Below are 16,669 nucleotides of genomic sequence, written 5' to 3'. Positions count from 1 at the left end.
TGTTCCCTGTCTGTGCTGTAATGAAAAGAAGCTAAGCATCAAATGTACTAATTAGAAAGGCAGCTGTTTTCTTGTTAATATCTTAGCTTGAAATAATTTTTTGCTGGGAAGATGAAAATGTCATCTTTTCTTTAGAAGTTGCATAGCATGCAGTTGGGCTTTTTAGTGTGTTTTTTGCTGTGTGGGGTTTTTTTTAATAAAAACCAACCAAAAAAAAAAAACAACCAAGGAACATGATTTTTACAATATCAAAGAAATAATTTGTGGCATCCTGATTCATTTTTCCTTATAAAGCATTTACCACCTACATGACTGCAGAAAAGAGTTGCTGTTGTCAGTGCAACCAACAAAATTGTAAGTTAGCCTTTTAAATGCCCAGAGGTCAATAGGAAAATATTTGCAGCCTAGCTTTTTTTTTTTTCTATTGGAAGTTTTGTCTGCTTTTCAACACAGCTCATATCTTATTGAATATTGCTATTTCTTGAATGCAAAATGAAAAATTATTTATGTAACTTTTAAATAGAAGTTTAACTTTATAGAATTTTTTTTTTTCTTAAGCAAAATTATTCAAAATAGTTTTTTACTGTTCTTGTACCTATTGAGTCTAGGAGTGATAAAAGATTATGTGATCAGAGTTTTTTATTGCATATAGAAAAGAATTGCAGCTAAGCTTTCCAAAGAGATGTGACTGCTGGGACAAATATACTTTTACCTTCCAAGTAAAAGTCTTCCAGGTCTGAGTCTTTCAGTAGTACTTTCCTGTCTATGTTTTCATTTCCACAGTGGTCCCTGTGAATCTTGCAGAATCTGTAGAGCACACCCACATTGTCTCCTACACAGACCAGATTTCTGCTCCTACTAGGAAAAAAAAAAAAGTGGTTTTTTTTCCATTTCTGAATAATTAACAAAAAATGGCCAGTGCTAGAGAAACACAAACTATCCCTTACTAATTAACCCTGATACACTGATATCCAAGAAACTCTTAGCCCAAGCCAAGACCTGTTATGAGGACAATATACAAGCATCCTTCTGACAGCAGAAACTCAAAACATGCAACGTCATTTGTGCACCAGTCCTGTTCTATATGGCATTTTATTCCTGACCTCAGTGGAAAGATTGATCATGACTTCTTCCATCTGATATTTATGAAATGTTGCCTAGCATGTCTGGCAGAGTCAGTAATACATTTTCCTCTTTTTCTGTTTTGTCTCTTGTTTCTATAGCATCTGAGTTTTGTGTGATTTCTCATTAAACATTCTCAAGTTTCACCCACGCAGGCCATCTGGACTATAGTTAATATTTTAGGACCTATCCCCTTAACTTTGATGTACTTTCTTGTAACTGCTAAAACATGGTGATATCTCTTCCTTCTGTCTTGAGAACCTCCTCCTCACATACCCAGACATACCAGAGGAACCAAGGGCTTGATACTGCCAGCAGCTGAACTCTTTCAGATCTCTTCTATATTTTTTCAAATCTGGGAAAATCTATGATGTGAAAAAGAAATCTCTGAATTCTCAGCAGCAAAAATCTTACCATAGTGAAAGGCCTAAAGTCCTAAGACATAAAATATTTTATCAAAAATAAGTTTAATGCCAGTGGTTACTGAAGGTGATTTGTTGCATTAAATTATGAACACCAAAATGGTACTCTGATGACCAGAACAGGAACAGTGTGACCCACTAAAATGGATTTACTAATGACACTGTCAACTCTATAGCTTGATCCCTGTCTTCACCTGAAGCTTATTTCCTTCTCAGGTTCATTGCATTTCATCTGAGTGACTGTTTTATGAACCAACAACTTCTGTTCCACACCTATGATTGGAACAAGCATTTTACTCTGATTTAACCCAGAAGTATCTCGCAAATAGTTCAGTCACTTATTTTGAAATAGTCTTAGGGTCTGATGTTACTATTTGTCATTCTTATAAATGTGAAAACAAGCTTGGAAGATAACAAAGGTCAGATAAATACTTTTAAGAAAGAAACTGACAGCTCTTATAATACTTGTGCTTACTGTAATAAGACACTTATCTGTGATCTCCTCTTCCTGATCCTGTGGGATTGCTGTAATGACATTTCTTTCTTAAGGATGGACCCACAAAAATGTTTCATGGTCTGTCTCATAATGTTGAATAACTGAATCACTATCACTTGCTTCTTCAACACAGTAACTGATCATTATTGGTATCTTCTTCCCTGTCATCTGCATCATTCAACCCAGACAAAATGCTCAGTCACAAGGACAGGGTTTGGGCATTGATGCATGTGCAGTGGGTCACTCATGACTAAAGGAGGCCCACTGAGCCACAAGCAGGAGCTGCTTGGAAATTTTTAGCTTGTGAAAAGAGAGTAAGGGCAGAATTCATTTCCCCTTACTCATATGTCCTGGGCAGCCTATGTGTTCCAGAAGTCTAAGATATATTCAGGAGTGCAACAAGGGCTTTTTAAGTAGCATCTGTAGAAAAGGAGAGGTATCTAAGCACGTCGAACAGACACTGAGCACCTATGCTTATGTAGAATTGAGCTCTAGATGTTGTTGGTCCAGACTGAGATCACAATCATCACATATAATACCTACATTCAGGTGTCATAACTTCTGCATTTGACCCAAGGAGCTGTAATGGGAAGTTTAAGGGCTGTCATGGAAGAGACACTGCATTAGGCATCTCTAAAATCTAATTGAGAAAGGTTTAACAAGGTCCCACTTCTAGGAGAAGCACATGAGACTGATATTTTTGAGAGAAGATGAGATTTATTTCCTCTTCTGCTGCCCAAAAGTTCTGCTGAAGCTGCTTTTCTATAGTTCTGTGCTTTGTCTGTATAAATTTACTGCAAAAAATTCCTTGAAATTTACCACAGTTTATTTTTCCTCTTTTGTTGTTTGTTTTCAGAGTACTGCAGAAATCTGATCACCACAGAACTGCTTGCCAAAATATCACAGGAACTGAGTAGAGAGAGTAATGGTGATCTTGCCAAAGAATTTTGATCCAATATGCTGCACAGTGCACAGAGTGCTCTGCCTCAGTAGTCACTGAAACACTGGTTGTTTCTGAGACACTGCATCCATAACCTGTGTTAAGTTTAAATATATTTGCACTGTCAAACAGAATGCTACACAGTATAACGCATTTAGGTGTCTGCTATGCCTAAATGTGTTACTCTAGGGGAATCAAATAGTCTTAATTAGCTAGTTTGGGATGGTGGTCCTTAAATTCCCTGTCTCATCCTTCTCCCTACTTCTTTGCCATAGTCATCCACAACTTAAAACTGGAGGATGAGCATAGATGTGCAAAAGGATATTTTACTGGGGATTATAAGAATATATCACAAAACGGACATAAACTTTTCCTGGAGTGAAGAAAACTAGGACTTAAAAGTTTGTAAGGTCCATAAATACATTGTCATTAAACAGAAGATCAACATATGTTGCTGTATTCACAATCCCCTACATCTGCCAATTTTCCCCTTACCCTGTCAAGAAATATTCTCTCCCTCCTCAAATTGTGAAGAAAACACTGTGTTAAGTAACTACATTTCCTACTGTCCTTTCAGAATGTCCATGGTTGAATGATGGATTGAAGAAAGGAAACCTTGGCTTTAATCTGATACAAAATGATAGCTGACCTTTTGAAGAATAGCCATTTCACTTTCCTGAAGAACCTCACGGTTTCTGTGGTGAGGTGTTTTAGGGAAAGATTTTTCTTATTTTGAAAGGAACTAAAGGGACCAGGAACTAAATCTCATAAACTTGTTTACAAGGGTGTAACAATCTGTTAATCCAGGACTTTTTGGAATGTCACTGAAGGTAAATAGGATCAAGGTATAAAAATTTGAACTATTTTATGCTATTTTATGCTTATTTTGTTTTCTATGTACATATTAGAGGACTGTCTAATAATTCAGTTTTAGAAAATTTTACCTTCAGAGGACTTTCCCTTTGCAGAGAATGTAAAGACTAAGAGCAGTAATAAACTTTCTTCTGTTTACATATCTACTTACATGTGATCTGTGTTGAAGACCATACTTGCTGTTCTGCTTTCAGTGGATGTCCATGTTATTTCTACAGAAAAGTGTTGTGTATATTCCTGCTTTTGTTTTCAAACATATCTCTGAAAGAATAAAAACCCTCCTGCATTCTTCTTATCTCACATATATATAGTCCTCCTCTACTCTGATTCCCCATAATTGTCCACTTACGACTTTCTCCTCAAGTTCTAGACAAAGGCTAAACAGATTAATTCCAAAGAAAAAAATTTATTTCAGATACACAAAGTATTTATAAAGATTGCTTGTTGTAAGCAATTTACAGTGCTGCATTGCTTTCTGGAATGATGTGAAACATGACTTCTTTCTTAAACAATCATTTGTCAAATGGAGTACATAAAGCGGACAAAGTATCTCACTGGTGAACATTGACTATGCAGTTCCTTCATTACCAGTTGAACTTCCAGTTTTAAGCTCATGCTTTTTAAGTCAGAATTAGCTCTTTTAATGGGTGAAATATCCTAAAAATTCTCTCTAAAAGCATGTTGCACTTTTGATGTATTATTCAACTTTTTTCACAATCAGTCTTAGTAAAACACTGTTCCAATTTTTACTGAGTATGAGACTAATCTTGCTTCAGCCCAACCGCCTGTTGGCTGAACCAACACTATCAGTCAGATAGTAGTCCCAGATGTCCTTGAGCAATCTCCTCCTTTTAATTAGAAAATAAAACTTAAATCTTATATTTATGTGTGGACTTCAGTGCTGGCTGATGCCCTTTTTCTTATTTTTCTTTTTCCTTTATTTTTTCCCATGATGTAGAATAGGAAATTTAACTATAGAGAAGATTATTTTTTAAACTTTATAATTAAAAGTCACATCACCCTCTTAATAAAATACTCTTCTATTGTTTCAATAAAAACATTATTTTATGGAAGATAATTGTATTGCATAGATTTATTAGCACACAGAAATATTTAAATCACTTTTTTTCACCAGAAGATTTAATTTAATTAAGCTTAAAACTTTAGGATTTTTTAATCTATAAAAAGTATGCTTTGTATATAGATATATAGGTATGAACATTCTGAATTCAGTAAAAATCAGGGTATTGGATTTAAATAAAAAATAAATTCTTAGATACATTGGTAATTTTATCTAAACCTGTCTCCTACCTTAGAGAAAAATGTCAGAAATATGCATATAAATTTAAAAAATATATAAATATAAAATAATTCCATTTATTTTTTCAGTATCCTGGGGAAAGCCCATGGCTATTCTTAGACATTTTAATCATGCTAATATTGGTGCTGGTTTTTATTTAAAGAGGAAAAGTGACAGAGAAGTAGTAATTTTTCAAGTTTACAATTCCACATCAGTTACAAATCTTCCTTAGTTTTATCTGCTGTTAACCTTCATAAATGTGCACACCTCTAACCAACTTGAAAGAGCAGAAAGAAATCATATAAAATTGAGTTACTTGCTCAAGGCCTTTAGCTGGAGTTATTTTAAGGATATTTAGCATTTCAGCCAGGATGTGAGAGATGAAAACATACTGTTTGCATTGTTGTGCCTTATAAGATGTGTTATCCTCTTCATCCTTCCCTCTTTCCACCCATGTTGCTTGAAGGAGCTGATTTTAGACTTTCACAGGGGGCAAAATAAGGCCTGCCTTGCTCTTTTGTTATCCACAACAGTTTTAAATACTACTGTGAGCAAAAATCTCCCATGATCACCTTTGTATCCAAGGGCTTTGAATCTTCTGAGGACAGATATTCTTGCTGCTGTCTTTCTCTTGTGGACCAATGTTGACCTCGGATACAAGTCCACAGCTGGCTGAACATGAGTCAGCAGTGAGCTCAGGTGTCCAAGAAGGACAGTGTCATCCTGGATCAATAGTAGTGGGGCCAGCAGGACCTGGGCAGTGTTTGTCCTTCTGTACTCGACACTGGTGAGCCATACCTTGAATCTTGTGCTCAGTTCTGGGGCAGTCACTGCAAGAAAGACATTGAGATGCAGGAGGGTGTCCAGAGAAAGGCGTGGAGCGGGTGAAGGGGCTGGAGCACAAGGAGCTCCTTGTGAGAAGCAGTTGAGGGAGCTGAGGGTGTTTAGCCTGGAGAAGGAGGCTCAGGAGTGACCTTACTGCTCTCTACAAGTACCTGAAAGGAGGCTGTAGAAAGGTAGGGATCACCCTCTCAAGGAACTAGTGATAGGAGAGAACATGGCTTCAAGCTGCACCAGGTGAGGCTCAAGTTTGGTGTCAGGAGGAATTTGTTCACAGAAGGGTTGTCAAGCATTGGAACAGGTTGTGCAGGTGGAGGAGTCACCATGTCTGGAGGTGTTCGAGAAAAAACTGCACGTGGTACTGAGGGCCATAGTCTAGCTGACAAGGTGATGATGAAAGATTGGAGCTGATGACCTTAGAGGCCTTTTCCAACCTAAATGAGTCTGTGATTCCCACCTCCATTGCTCTTCCTTAGCATGTGTTTAGATGCCACAAACCAAACTTGTGTAATTATACATGCTCGAGGCTGAGCTCTTAAACAAGGGTCACCTGTATGACCCAGGTTCAAATGTATTTCATCTGGTTTACAACATGTGATTCTAACATTTTCAGTCATTGTAAGGATTATCTAATTATAACAGCAGTCCCACTTCCTTCACTACTATTGCTTATGAAGTAATAGGCAATTCAGAAGAAGAAAAGAGTATATGATCTGACCCAGTGTATTCCAATATCTTATAAGTTAAAAAAAGGTAATATGAGACAAAAAGGGTTTTAACAGAAAAGGAAATTAATGATCGTGATGATAGTCCTGACAGATGGTCAGGGGAAGTTGAGAAGATAGGACTAAAAGTGATATTTAAGGGGAAATGAGACTTTTTGGGGTTTTTTTTGAGACAGACTGGTATTAAAATTGTTACTGGGGAAAAAATATGCAAAGAGTCTCAGATTGGGAATAAACACTTCTTTCTGTGTCAGGCTTGAATAGTGGAAGTGAAAAGAAACATACAATGGGTGTTAAAAGACATCTTTTTGAAGGTGGCTGATAATGGGATTCTGCTATCTGTAACTCAGGAATGCTACTTTGTTGGAGTGCAGTGCAGGAAAATATACCTGCATATACACTACCTATAACATTCGACTTTTTATAAATATTCATCCAGATGCACAGACACTAAATTTGTTCAATCTTATAACTCCTAGTTCTGTAGGTACTGTGGTTTGAAATTGCTCTTCCTGCGGCTAGCTCAGTGAGACAGAATACAGCATTAAGTAGGATAGCTTTCATGTTTCTTTTTCTTATTCCTAATAGCTGCAGATACTTCAGAGTTAGATTAACTTGTCTTTTTTTTTCTGAAGACTAAGCAATTCAGTTCGCATATATGAACAGCGTGGAGAAAAGGAGAGGAAGGGAGGGAAACAAAATAAATTTTCAGGAGGGACTAGGGAGTTCTCATGAATGAAACAGATCATTGCTGCTCCTTGGATCATCACCAGAAATTTACATTTTTATTCCCATAAAGCAGGAGGTACCTTGCAAGGCAGTGTAAGGTTTTCCTAGGGCATTTTAATGCTTTTACATCTTTTTTCCTGCATCATATATGCTTAGTTGTTTAGGAACCTAGAACTGAGAGCCACAGAAACAGAGGGGAAAGACATGCTGTTTATCTGACTTGCAGTCAGTTGGTAAAAGGTTTGGAACTGTTTCTATTATGAGTAGATTTGTGAGTTGTAGACTGATTCAACCAGCATCCATCTCTGTGAATTTTCTTAGGTAAAAGGAACCCAAACCAAAAAAGCTGTTTGCATTCATGGATGCTGCACAACATCCTAGACTCACAGAGGCATAAGACTGTAGTTGAAAGTGTGAAACACACAATTTAGACAAGTAGTTCAGCTCTTAAGCAACACTGAAACGTCTTTAATAAGACCAATTACTTTGTAGGTATCCAGAAAATTTCCAGAAGTCAGTTCTGGAAACATGATGGAATTGTAATCAAAGAGTGCCAATGTGACTGCAATCATGTAAGAGCACTTGGCTTCTGTAGCAAAATCCACAACTTTGGTGAACTCTTTATTCTAAAAACAAAGAGGGAAAAACAGGTGAAACTGCTAAAGTTTTATCAGGCTTGACATGGAATTGTTGGTATTTATTTGGATTCCATATAAAGTAAAAGGTCAAGACATACTTGAAACTCAATCCTAACAGAAAATATTTACCACTTGCAGTAAGCCTGGCTCAACTTTTTGGTTGTGATGAGAAATTCAAACATTTTTGTCACTCAGTTAAATCCTAGATACTACACTGAAAGAGAGGTTTTTGTGGGGTTTTCTTTTGATAGAAAGCCTGTGTAAGTCAGCAAAGTCTCATAGATTCTTATCTTCTCAAGGTGACTTGCATAACTTTTTTCCCTTTGTTTTGAACATAAAACTAAAGAAATAAAATGTTTTATGTGCCATTAGGGCACAGTTGGGGCTAGACTGACCCTTATTCTACTCCCTCCAGAGTAAGACAAATTAAGTGCAATGTGTTATGATTGCTCTAATAAGCCAAACACTCTTGGGACATATTCAAGCCACCCCAGAACAACAGTAAGATTTATATGGTCATGTGAATTGTATTTCTTCTTATTTTCTAGATTATTAGCAGGAAAATTTGTTTTCCTCTTGAGCACACGGGGAATTTGTTTTCCTGTTGGAACACACAGGGGGCTTGGACTTCCACCATGTAAGCAGTCAGAAAACATACAGTAGTATTTTAATATCTGATACTAGATACCCACTCAGTACCTCAAATTTGAAGAAACTCAAACTTACAGCCCAAATATTTGGCTCCTTCCAAAGGAAGCAGAACCTGCTGTCTGAAGAGCTGGGAAGAATTTCTGACTTCACTGAAGCCAATGACAAACAGACATATGCTTTGGTACCTCAAAATGACATGGGTTCTGTGTATGAGCAGAAAAAATGTTGTTCTATGTGATACTTATGCAGCCTTTCTTTAGTTTGATGCTGCTACAAGTTTCCTAAGTGGTGGGAGAAAAGAACCAAATCAATGCAAAAACCAATTTCCCAGGCTTTCAAGCAGTTTTATGTAAGCAGTTATTTAATTTACATTTGTTAGTGCAGGCTGATGAGCTAATTAATATTCTAAAAATTACTGCCAAACAGCTATCAAGAGCCAATTTTACCATTTTACTTTAAACATGCCTGTTAGGGAAGTGGTGCTTCTCATGTGTTTCAATTCACGTTTTCAATTCTTAGAGAAGTAAAGAGGGAGGTCAGCAGAACTGCCACCTGGGGCTTCTGTGGAGTAGATTGTAGGCCTTTCAGCCTGACTTTGGTGCCAGGGAAGGTCGTGGATCAGATCATCTTGAGTGTCATCCTGTGGAACATGCACAGGGGATCAGGCCCAGCCAGCATGGGTTTATGAGAGGCATTGACCTGCTGGACCAACCTCATCTAATGCCAAGGCTACCTACTCAGTGAATGAGGAAGGGCTGCAGATGTTGCCTACCTAACTTCAGTAAAGTCTTTGACACTGTTTTCCACAGCATTCTCCTGGCAAAATTGGCTGCTTTGATAGGTGCACCCTTCACTGGATAAAAAAAACACTGGGTGGCTGAGCCCAGAGAGTTGTGGTGAATAGAATTGAATCTGGTCAGCAGACAGTCACTAGTGATGTTCCTCAGGGCTCAGTACTGGGGCCAATTCTGCTTAGTATCTTAATTAATAATCTGGACAAGGGCATTGAGTGCACCCTCAGTCAGGTCACAAATGACACCAAGTTGGACAGAAGTGTTTATCTGCTGGAGGGTAGAAGGACCCTGCAGAGGGCTCTGGACAGGCTGGATTGGTGGATTGAGGACAAGTATAGGAGGTTCAACAAGGTGAAGTGGTGAGTCCTGCCCTTGGGTCACAACAACCCCGTGCAGTGCTAGAGGGCTGGGGAAGAGTGGATGTTAAACAACCCAGCAGAAAAGGACTTGAGAATGCTGATCAATAGTAGACGAACTGCCAGCTCTGCCCAGGCAGCCAGAAAAGCCAAAGGAATCCTTGCTTGTATCCACAATTGTATTGTCAGCAGGACTGAGTAGTGATTTTCCCCCTGTACTCGGCACTGGTGAGGCCACATCTCAAATCCTGTGTTCAGTTTTGGGCCTCTCACTTACAAGAAAGACGTTGAAGTGCTGGAGCGTGTCCAAAGAAGGGCAACAAAGCTGGGAAAAGGTCTGGAGCAGAAGATTTTTGAGGACTGGCTGAGGGAGCTGAAGTTGTTTAGCCTGGAGAAAAGGAGGACCAGAGACACCTTATCACTCTGAAAGGAGGTTGAAGCCAGAAGGGGGTCAGTCTGTTTTCCCAAGTAACAAGGGACAGAATGAGTGATATCACCCTCAAGTTGCACTGGTGAGGTTTTTATTGGATATTAGTCAAAATTTCTTCACTAAAGGGGTTGTCAAGCTTTGGAAAAGGCTACACAGGGAAGTGATTGAATCACCATCCCTGGAAGTATTTGAAATATTTGTGGTGGTCCTTATGGACATGGTTTAGTGGTGGACGTGGCAGTGCTGGGGTGGACTTGATGGTCTTAAAAGTATTTTTCAACCTAACTGATTCTATGATTCTATTCTATGGATTGAACTATTACTATAAATAGTAAACTAGTCCTTTTTATTTTTTTTTAGGAGTCCCTCTTTTCTCTTATTTGATCTGTTTTTCTGGGGAGTGATTAATTTACCTGTAATGAGGAACGAAAGGGAAAAACAGGAGGTGGGAGGGTAGGTGTGCATTCTCTTCCTCTTCTCTGGACACATTGTGATCTCTCCTATCTTCTCTCTCCTTTTTATCTGTTAATCTTATTACCTATCGTGCTACTTTTTCATGCCTTCATTAATAAGTGATGTTTATACTTCCCTGGCTAATATATGTGTTTTCCCCCCTTTCATTTCATTTTTTCCTGTCATTGTCCAAAATTGTAAATTCACTTCCTGTTCTCTAATCTGTTCCTCTTCCTGTCATCACTTTATTTCAAGCCTGCTCTATGCCTTTCCTCAGCATTTTTAAAGTGCATAATTTTCTCCCCTCTTCTCATCTTCTTTTAAAGTGTTACTACCATATTCATGCAGCAGGGGTGTTCAGGGTGGAGACAGGGATAGCAAGGAAGGACAGAAGGAGGCTTTTATCCCCATAAAATGGCAAAGCAGAAGGTTATCTCTGAATGTATGTTGTTGTACCTGAACTCTCTCTTCTTCCTGGGACCAGTATGGTAGAGAAGCACACTACGAAAACACTGAACATACAGTCCATCAGCAGTTTACACTGTTGCTTTTAACTGTGGGCCTTTCTGGCATTATAAAGGAAAGACGGAGCTATGTCAAGCTAATTTTTAACACATAGTAGTTTTCTTTCAGACCTTATAAACCATGAATTGTTTGTTTTGTGTCTTTCAACCTAAAAAGTATTACTACCTTCAAAGTTGTGTTCTTTTCTAATGGGAAGAAAAATAGGGGGCATAGCCGGAAGGTCAAGAAAGAGTTTAAAGAGGAAAGAGGGCAATTAATAGAAGCAAAACATTATTTCTCTTGCTGAAAGTATATTTAAGAAGGGGAATATACCACAATAATCAACCAGGTTTTTTGCCTTCAGCCTGTCTGAGGACATGTGGTTTGGAGATCTGATCACTAGTCCGAAAAGGAAAGGCTGTTTGCAAGATTTCCGGGGTGTTTTTTCCTGGAAAAGGTGAGAGGACAAAAGCAGAAATCTATGACGTACACCTTATGCCTTGTACGGAAAGTATTCATCTGTCTATCTGCCTCTCTTTCTCTCTCTTTCTTTCTTTCTACATGCATATATATATAGAGATCCATATGTTTCAAGCTGTCACTAAATTGATTTGGAGGTAGATTTTTCTTTCATGTACTGCTCTGAAGATTAGGTTAAAAATTCGATATATGGCTTAAACCAATTGAATTGTGTTTTCTCATTTGTTTTGCTCTTTTACATTCACTGTTCAGTATTTTATGGAGTATTGCATGGTATTTCCATCAGTAATAACAGTTCTGACTACTTGGAGACAGAACAATACCAAAGCAGAAGATAGCATTTGAAAATGCAAACAGCATTTTGTAGCAATCATGCTTGCTTAATACACCCTACAACATTTTGGTGTATACAGAATCTGTGGAATTTTTAAACCATTTCTAAACTCATATTTTGGGTGAGCATGAGTAGCTAGCTCTTTATTGTATAAATAAGTCATTATTTTCTCATTTGTGTTTGTGCTGTCTTCCAGTACTCTTGTTTTCTTTAATAGTAGGAATTTCGGTTCTGCTTCCCTTTAGAAATGCTGCTTCCATTCAATTTTCTTTGCAACAGGTTCATTGGGCAGAACTTTTCCCATTTTTATTATATTCTGTGGGGTTTTGTGGGGTTTTTTTTGTTTTGTTTTGTTTTTTTCTCGTGCATAACTAAAACAATTTTCTAATTAAATTGACTATTAATAGCCATTATTTACATTAATTTGCACTTGTAATAGCATCGCTAGAGGGCAGTATTGATTAAATTAGGCACACTCTAGTGCTCTTTGGAAACTTAACTGCAGAAAAGCCTCCAGTACAAACAACTTTGCATTTTTAATATATGGTCATGGCTTTCAAGTCCATTTTTCATTACATCCTGAACATAAAAAGTAAAAGTAATCTTAATCACCATGTATATTTGGCATGGTTATTTGTAACTTTAATGAGTGCAAAAGAACATTCTGTGATTTTTATGAGAAGGAATGTGCATGAAACTTAGTAGAAATTAGATGGCATTGAAGTTATTTTAAGCTATAATTTATTAGAAATAATTATTAAAGCATAAAATTTTAATAATAAAATATATGTTTTTTCATCTTTTTTTTTCTCAGGGAAAATGTTGTGCTAAATAAATAGCTAATAATTCATTAACTGTCTCCTTGAAAAACCTCAGTACAGTGCATTTTATGATAATGGACAGCAAAGACAAGCAGAATTGTAAATTAAAACACTGACTCATTTGTTCTTATTGATTTACAGGTCTCCTGACAAATGCAGCAACACAGAATCCTCGTAGGAGTGGTTTAGGCTCTCTGTGAGCTACTTAACTTAGTCAAGTTTCACTGCTGTTGATCATCATCTGTTATATGTCATCAACTCAACTGTCTGTTTCTCTGTATCTCATGAATGACAGCATAATTCCTCTGCATTATGAGCTAAAGTTTGTTCCACCATTCTAAGGATCACTGGACTAAGGAATATAGAAAAAGAGATATGCTTGGGCATTAGCAATACAAAAAAGTTCATGGTTAACGTTTCATCTGCGTTATACACCACTGCTGGACTTGCTGTTACCTACATGTTTCAATCCGAAGAGTCTGCTACAATGAAGAGTATCATCCCAATCAGCCTTAGAGAAGACTGTTTTGCCTATGGGAGGACACTGAGGTGCAAAAGAGAAACTCTTCTTGTGCCCTAAACTGTCTGAATTGCTTTTATTTTCTTATACTTTCAGTATTTACAATAGACCAAAGAGCAAAATCTATTTTAAAGTGGACACAATCTTACTCTTAAGAGAGTTATGTCATTAAATTGAAGGTCTCCACAAAGACATGATTCCAGCTTTCACAAAGCTGAAATGTTGTCCAGCAGAAGTCTTTATGGAAAGCTGAAGTAAAAACTAACTCAGAGACCTGCTCTTGAAATGCCATATTCAAGAGAACATAACGGAGCACTGAGAGAAAATGACCTATGTTTGAAAAACTTGGACAAAAAGAATACAAACTGTCTACGCAGCACCTTTATTCCTCTGTACTTAGATTGACTTTCTCGTACTAAAATCATTTTCCGTTTTAACCAGTTAAACATGCCTCTTCTACAGTTCCATTTTTGATAGTTAAAGTTGGATAATACAGTATTTGCAAAGAGCATGTTTGGTCATCTGTGGCCTATGTCTCATCTGATACACCATTTAGCACCAGAACGCAAATTAAAGAGAAAACAAAAGTAACACTTGTTTGAAAGAGATCATTAAATGTATTTTGAAAAGCCTAAAGTTATATATTTAACAGTTTTTATATGTTGTATATTTGTAGAAAATCCTATTTAACAATTAACGTGATAACTCTGACAGTCATGAAAAGTGGTTCAGAGTTAAGTTGTGTTTTATTACTTCAGTTGTCTCTGAAGTGACCGGTGTCGTTTGCTTTCTTCCATTGGGACATTCTGGATGTAAAGCATGACCAGAGAGGACTGTGTAGAAAAAGCAAAGAATAATGTTGTTTATATTACATAAATGCATTCAACCATTGCACTGTTGGAAGGCTTTTTTTTTTTTTTTTTTTTGGTCTTTATGTACTGATAAAAATAGAGTGTAAAATATTTTACTCATTGCTCTTCATAGCAAGGTTTTCCTTCCTTCCTTCCTTCCTTCCTTCCTTCCTTCCTTCCTTCCTTCCTTCCTTCCTTCCTTCCTTCCTTCCTTCCTTCCTTCCTCCCTTCCTCCCTTCCTCCCTTCCTCCCTTCCTCCCTTCCTTCCTCCCCTCCTCCCTTCCTCCCTTCTTTCTCTTCCTCCCTTCCTCCTTCTCTTCCTTCTCTTCCCTACTTTTATGTAAGGGTCAATTTGAAGCCTATTCCTTGATCCCATTTTCAGTGTTTTACCTCATTGTTAGAAAGCCCACTTTCAGCATTATTGGTTAGTGAAAATTTAGCAAAGACAGCATAGACAAGGGAGAAATTATGATAAAACAGAAACAAAACCTTGTTCCTTTTACTGTACCTTTTGGCATATAAGTTTAGTACATACTGGTATGATACAATCAACAAGGGAGCTTAATTTCTTCCTAGCAAATGTATTATGGTTTCAAATATACTACCTAATACTCCAATTAACTTTTAGTGTTATGCTAGTTCTATTCTACTAAAGAAAAAGATATAGAGATTATTCAAGTGACCATAGATGAAAGATATAAAAATGAAAAGTTGATTAAAGATTTTTTTTAAAGCCCACTCAAACACTGAGGCTTATATAATGCAGAGGTTGCAGGAAAATATGAACTATGGATCATTCTGTCTTCAAGAAAAATAAATATATACAAAATTCTTATATAATCATAGGATTTTGACCAGTATCAAAGTAGCAATTAAAGCCCAGCCACTTGTAAAGTGTTATGGACTGACTGCACTATTAATGACCAATGTCAGGTTTAAAATGTCATGCAATAAATGATGGTAAATAGATTTACTGTACATGTAGACCTCAAGAGCCAGATCCCTCACTTTACCAACTCTCTGTTTTGATTTATTTTAAAGGGAGCTTCGTAGCCTTATTTAGTAAACACAGAAAAAAATGAAAGATGTTGCATCATTTTTGTTGCTTTACAGTATTCAGTTTTGTGTTCGTTCAGCTAAATTATGAAAAATAAAGAAAATCCTTTTATAAGTGAGACTTGTTCCCTGAGCATGACGTCATCAAAAGAATTTCACCAGATGATAAGAAAGGTGGGAACACAGCGAGGAAGATGGAATTGGAAATTGAGGACATGAACTGTGTTTTGAAGTTTTACCCTTCCATTTTCATGTCTTGGGTACCTTCATTTTGGTGTGTTCAGTTACAGATCATATTACAGTCATTTATTTTCAGGAAAATGGATCTTCTAAGAACAAGAGGATCTAAGAATCGATATCTGAAATATTTACATCTAGAATCATACAGTCCAATGAGTTCTGAATATGCAACCTTTTACCTTTGGTTTCTAATTACGTTAAATACTCAAGAAAGGGTAGATGTACCTGGTTATAAGGTCTACTCTGGATAAGAACTATGAAAGAAAAAAGATTCTGATTACTCTTCAGAGGTGCGTTCTAGTTTCTGAGTCTCTTGTGTACAACAGACACTTCAAGGCACTTAAAATGTGTTTTGTGCTTTTCCGTCCTCCCCCAGAATGTATAGTTTTAAACAAACAAAATATACTGGCTGCCTTTGTCACTGTGAATTACTACTCTAAGAGCAGTGGTGAAATGTTTCTCTCTCAGGAAGAATATGTTTTCAGAATATTGTGAACTTTAATTTTACAAAACTAAGTTACGTAAAAAAATTTGTTTGTTTCTGGAAGTATTTTATGTGCCTCTTGCAAAGTAGAATTTGAAACACAGAGGGTAATGTCTTATTTGAATGCTATTAAATATCCGTCATTTCTCAGCTTGCACACAAGTAACTTTTTCAAAACATTCTTGAAAAGGAACAGAAAAATACATAAAAACACATAATAGACTAATAAAAACAACCTCCAGAAATGCGGTAAACCTTCAAAAATTTTTTGAAAAAAGCTTCTCTGTAGCGTTCTGTTAGCCCGGGCAAGGACACATTTAAGTACTGCTTTTAATATCTGGGATATCAAATGGAGCAAACATTAGCACACTATAGCAATCAATGTGACACATTATTCACCAATTTCATAATTATGCTTTTAGCCTTTTCTTTCTTTTTTTTTTTTTTTTTTTTTTTTTTTTTGCCAATTCATTTCTTCTTAGCAGCAGCTCAGGTTTCGTGTGGTATTCTCAATCATTCACTTGTTTACTGAAATTGTACCCATGTGCTGTTGCATAAATCTTTAAGCCAGGCAGTTACTATCTCATATAGCCTACTCATCACAATCCTG

General features: G+C 36.9%; 1 protein-coding gene across 2 annotated transcripts in view; it reads left to right on the top strand.

The window, feature by feature from the left end:
* TAFA5 (TAFA chemokine like family member 5) overlaps positions 1–15,450 on the top strand; it is a 290,769-nt gene extending 275,319 nt beyond the window's left edge. Inside the window, exons 4-5 of one of the 2 annotated variants that reach the window (XR_009486599.1) lie at positions 11,638–11,730; positions 13,050–15,450. Coding sequence is in view for 1 of the 2 variants with exons in the window: in XM_059847285.1 (XP_059703268.1) it covers positions 13,050–13,058 (9 nt within the window). In the remaining variant the exon portion in view is untranslated. The remainder of the gene's footprint in view (positions 1–11,637; positions 11,731–13,049) is intronic. The other variant, XM_059847285.1, reaches the window with a different exon arrangement.
* Positions 15,451–16,669: the final 1,219 nt, after the last annotated feature.

The sequence above is a fragment of the Haemorhous mexicanus genome, chromosome 5 (genome assembly GCF_027477595.1).
Source record: "Haemorhous mexicanus isolate bHaeMex1 chromosome 5, bHaeMex1.pri, whole genome shotgun sequence".
Taxonomy (NCBI): domain Eukaryota; kingdom Metazoa; phylum Chordata; class Aves; order Passeriformes; family Fringillidae; genus Haemorhous; species Haemorhous mexicanus.
The sequence above is the reverse complement of the archived record's forward strand: the minus strand, read 5'-3'. Positions and strand labels throughout refer to the sequence as shown.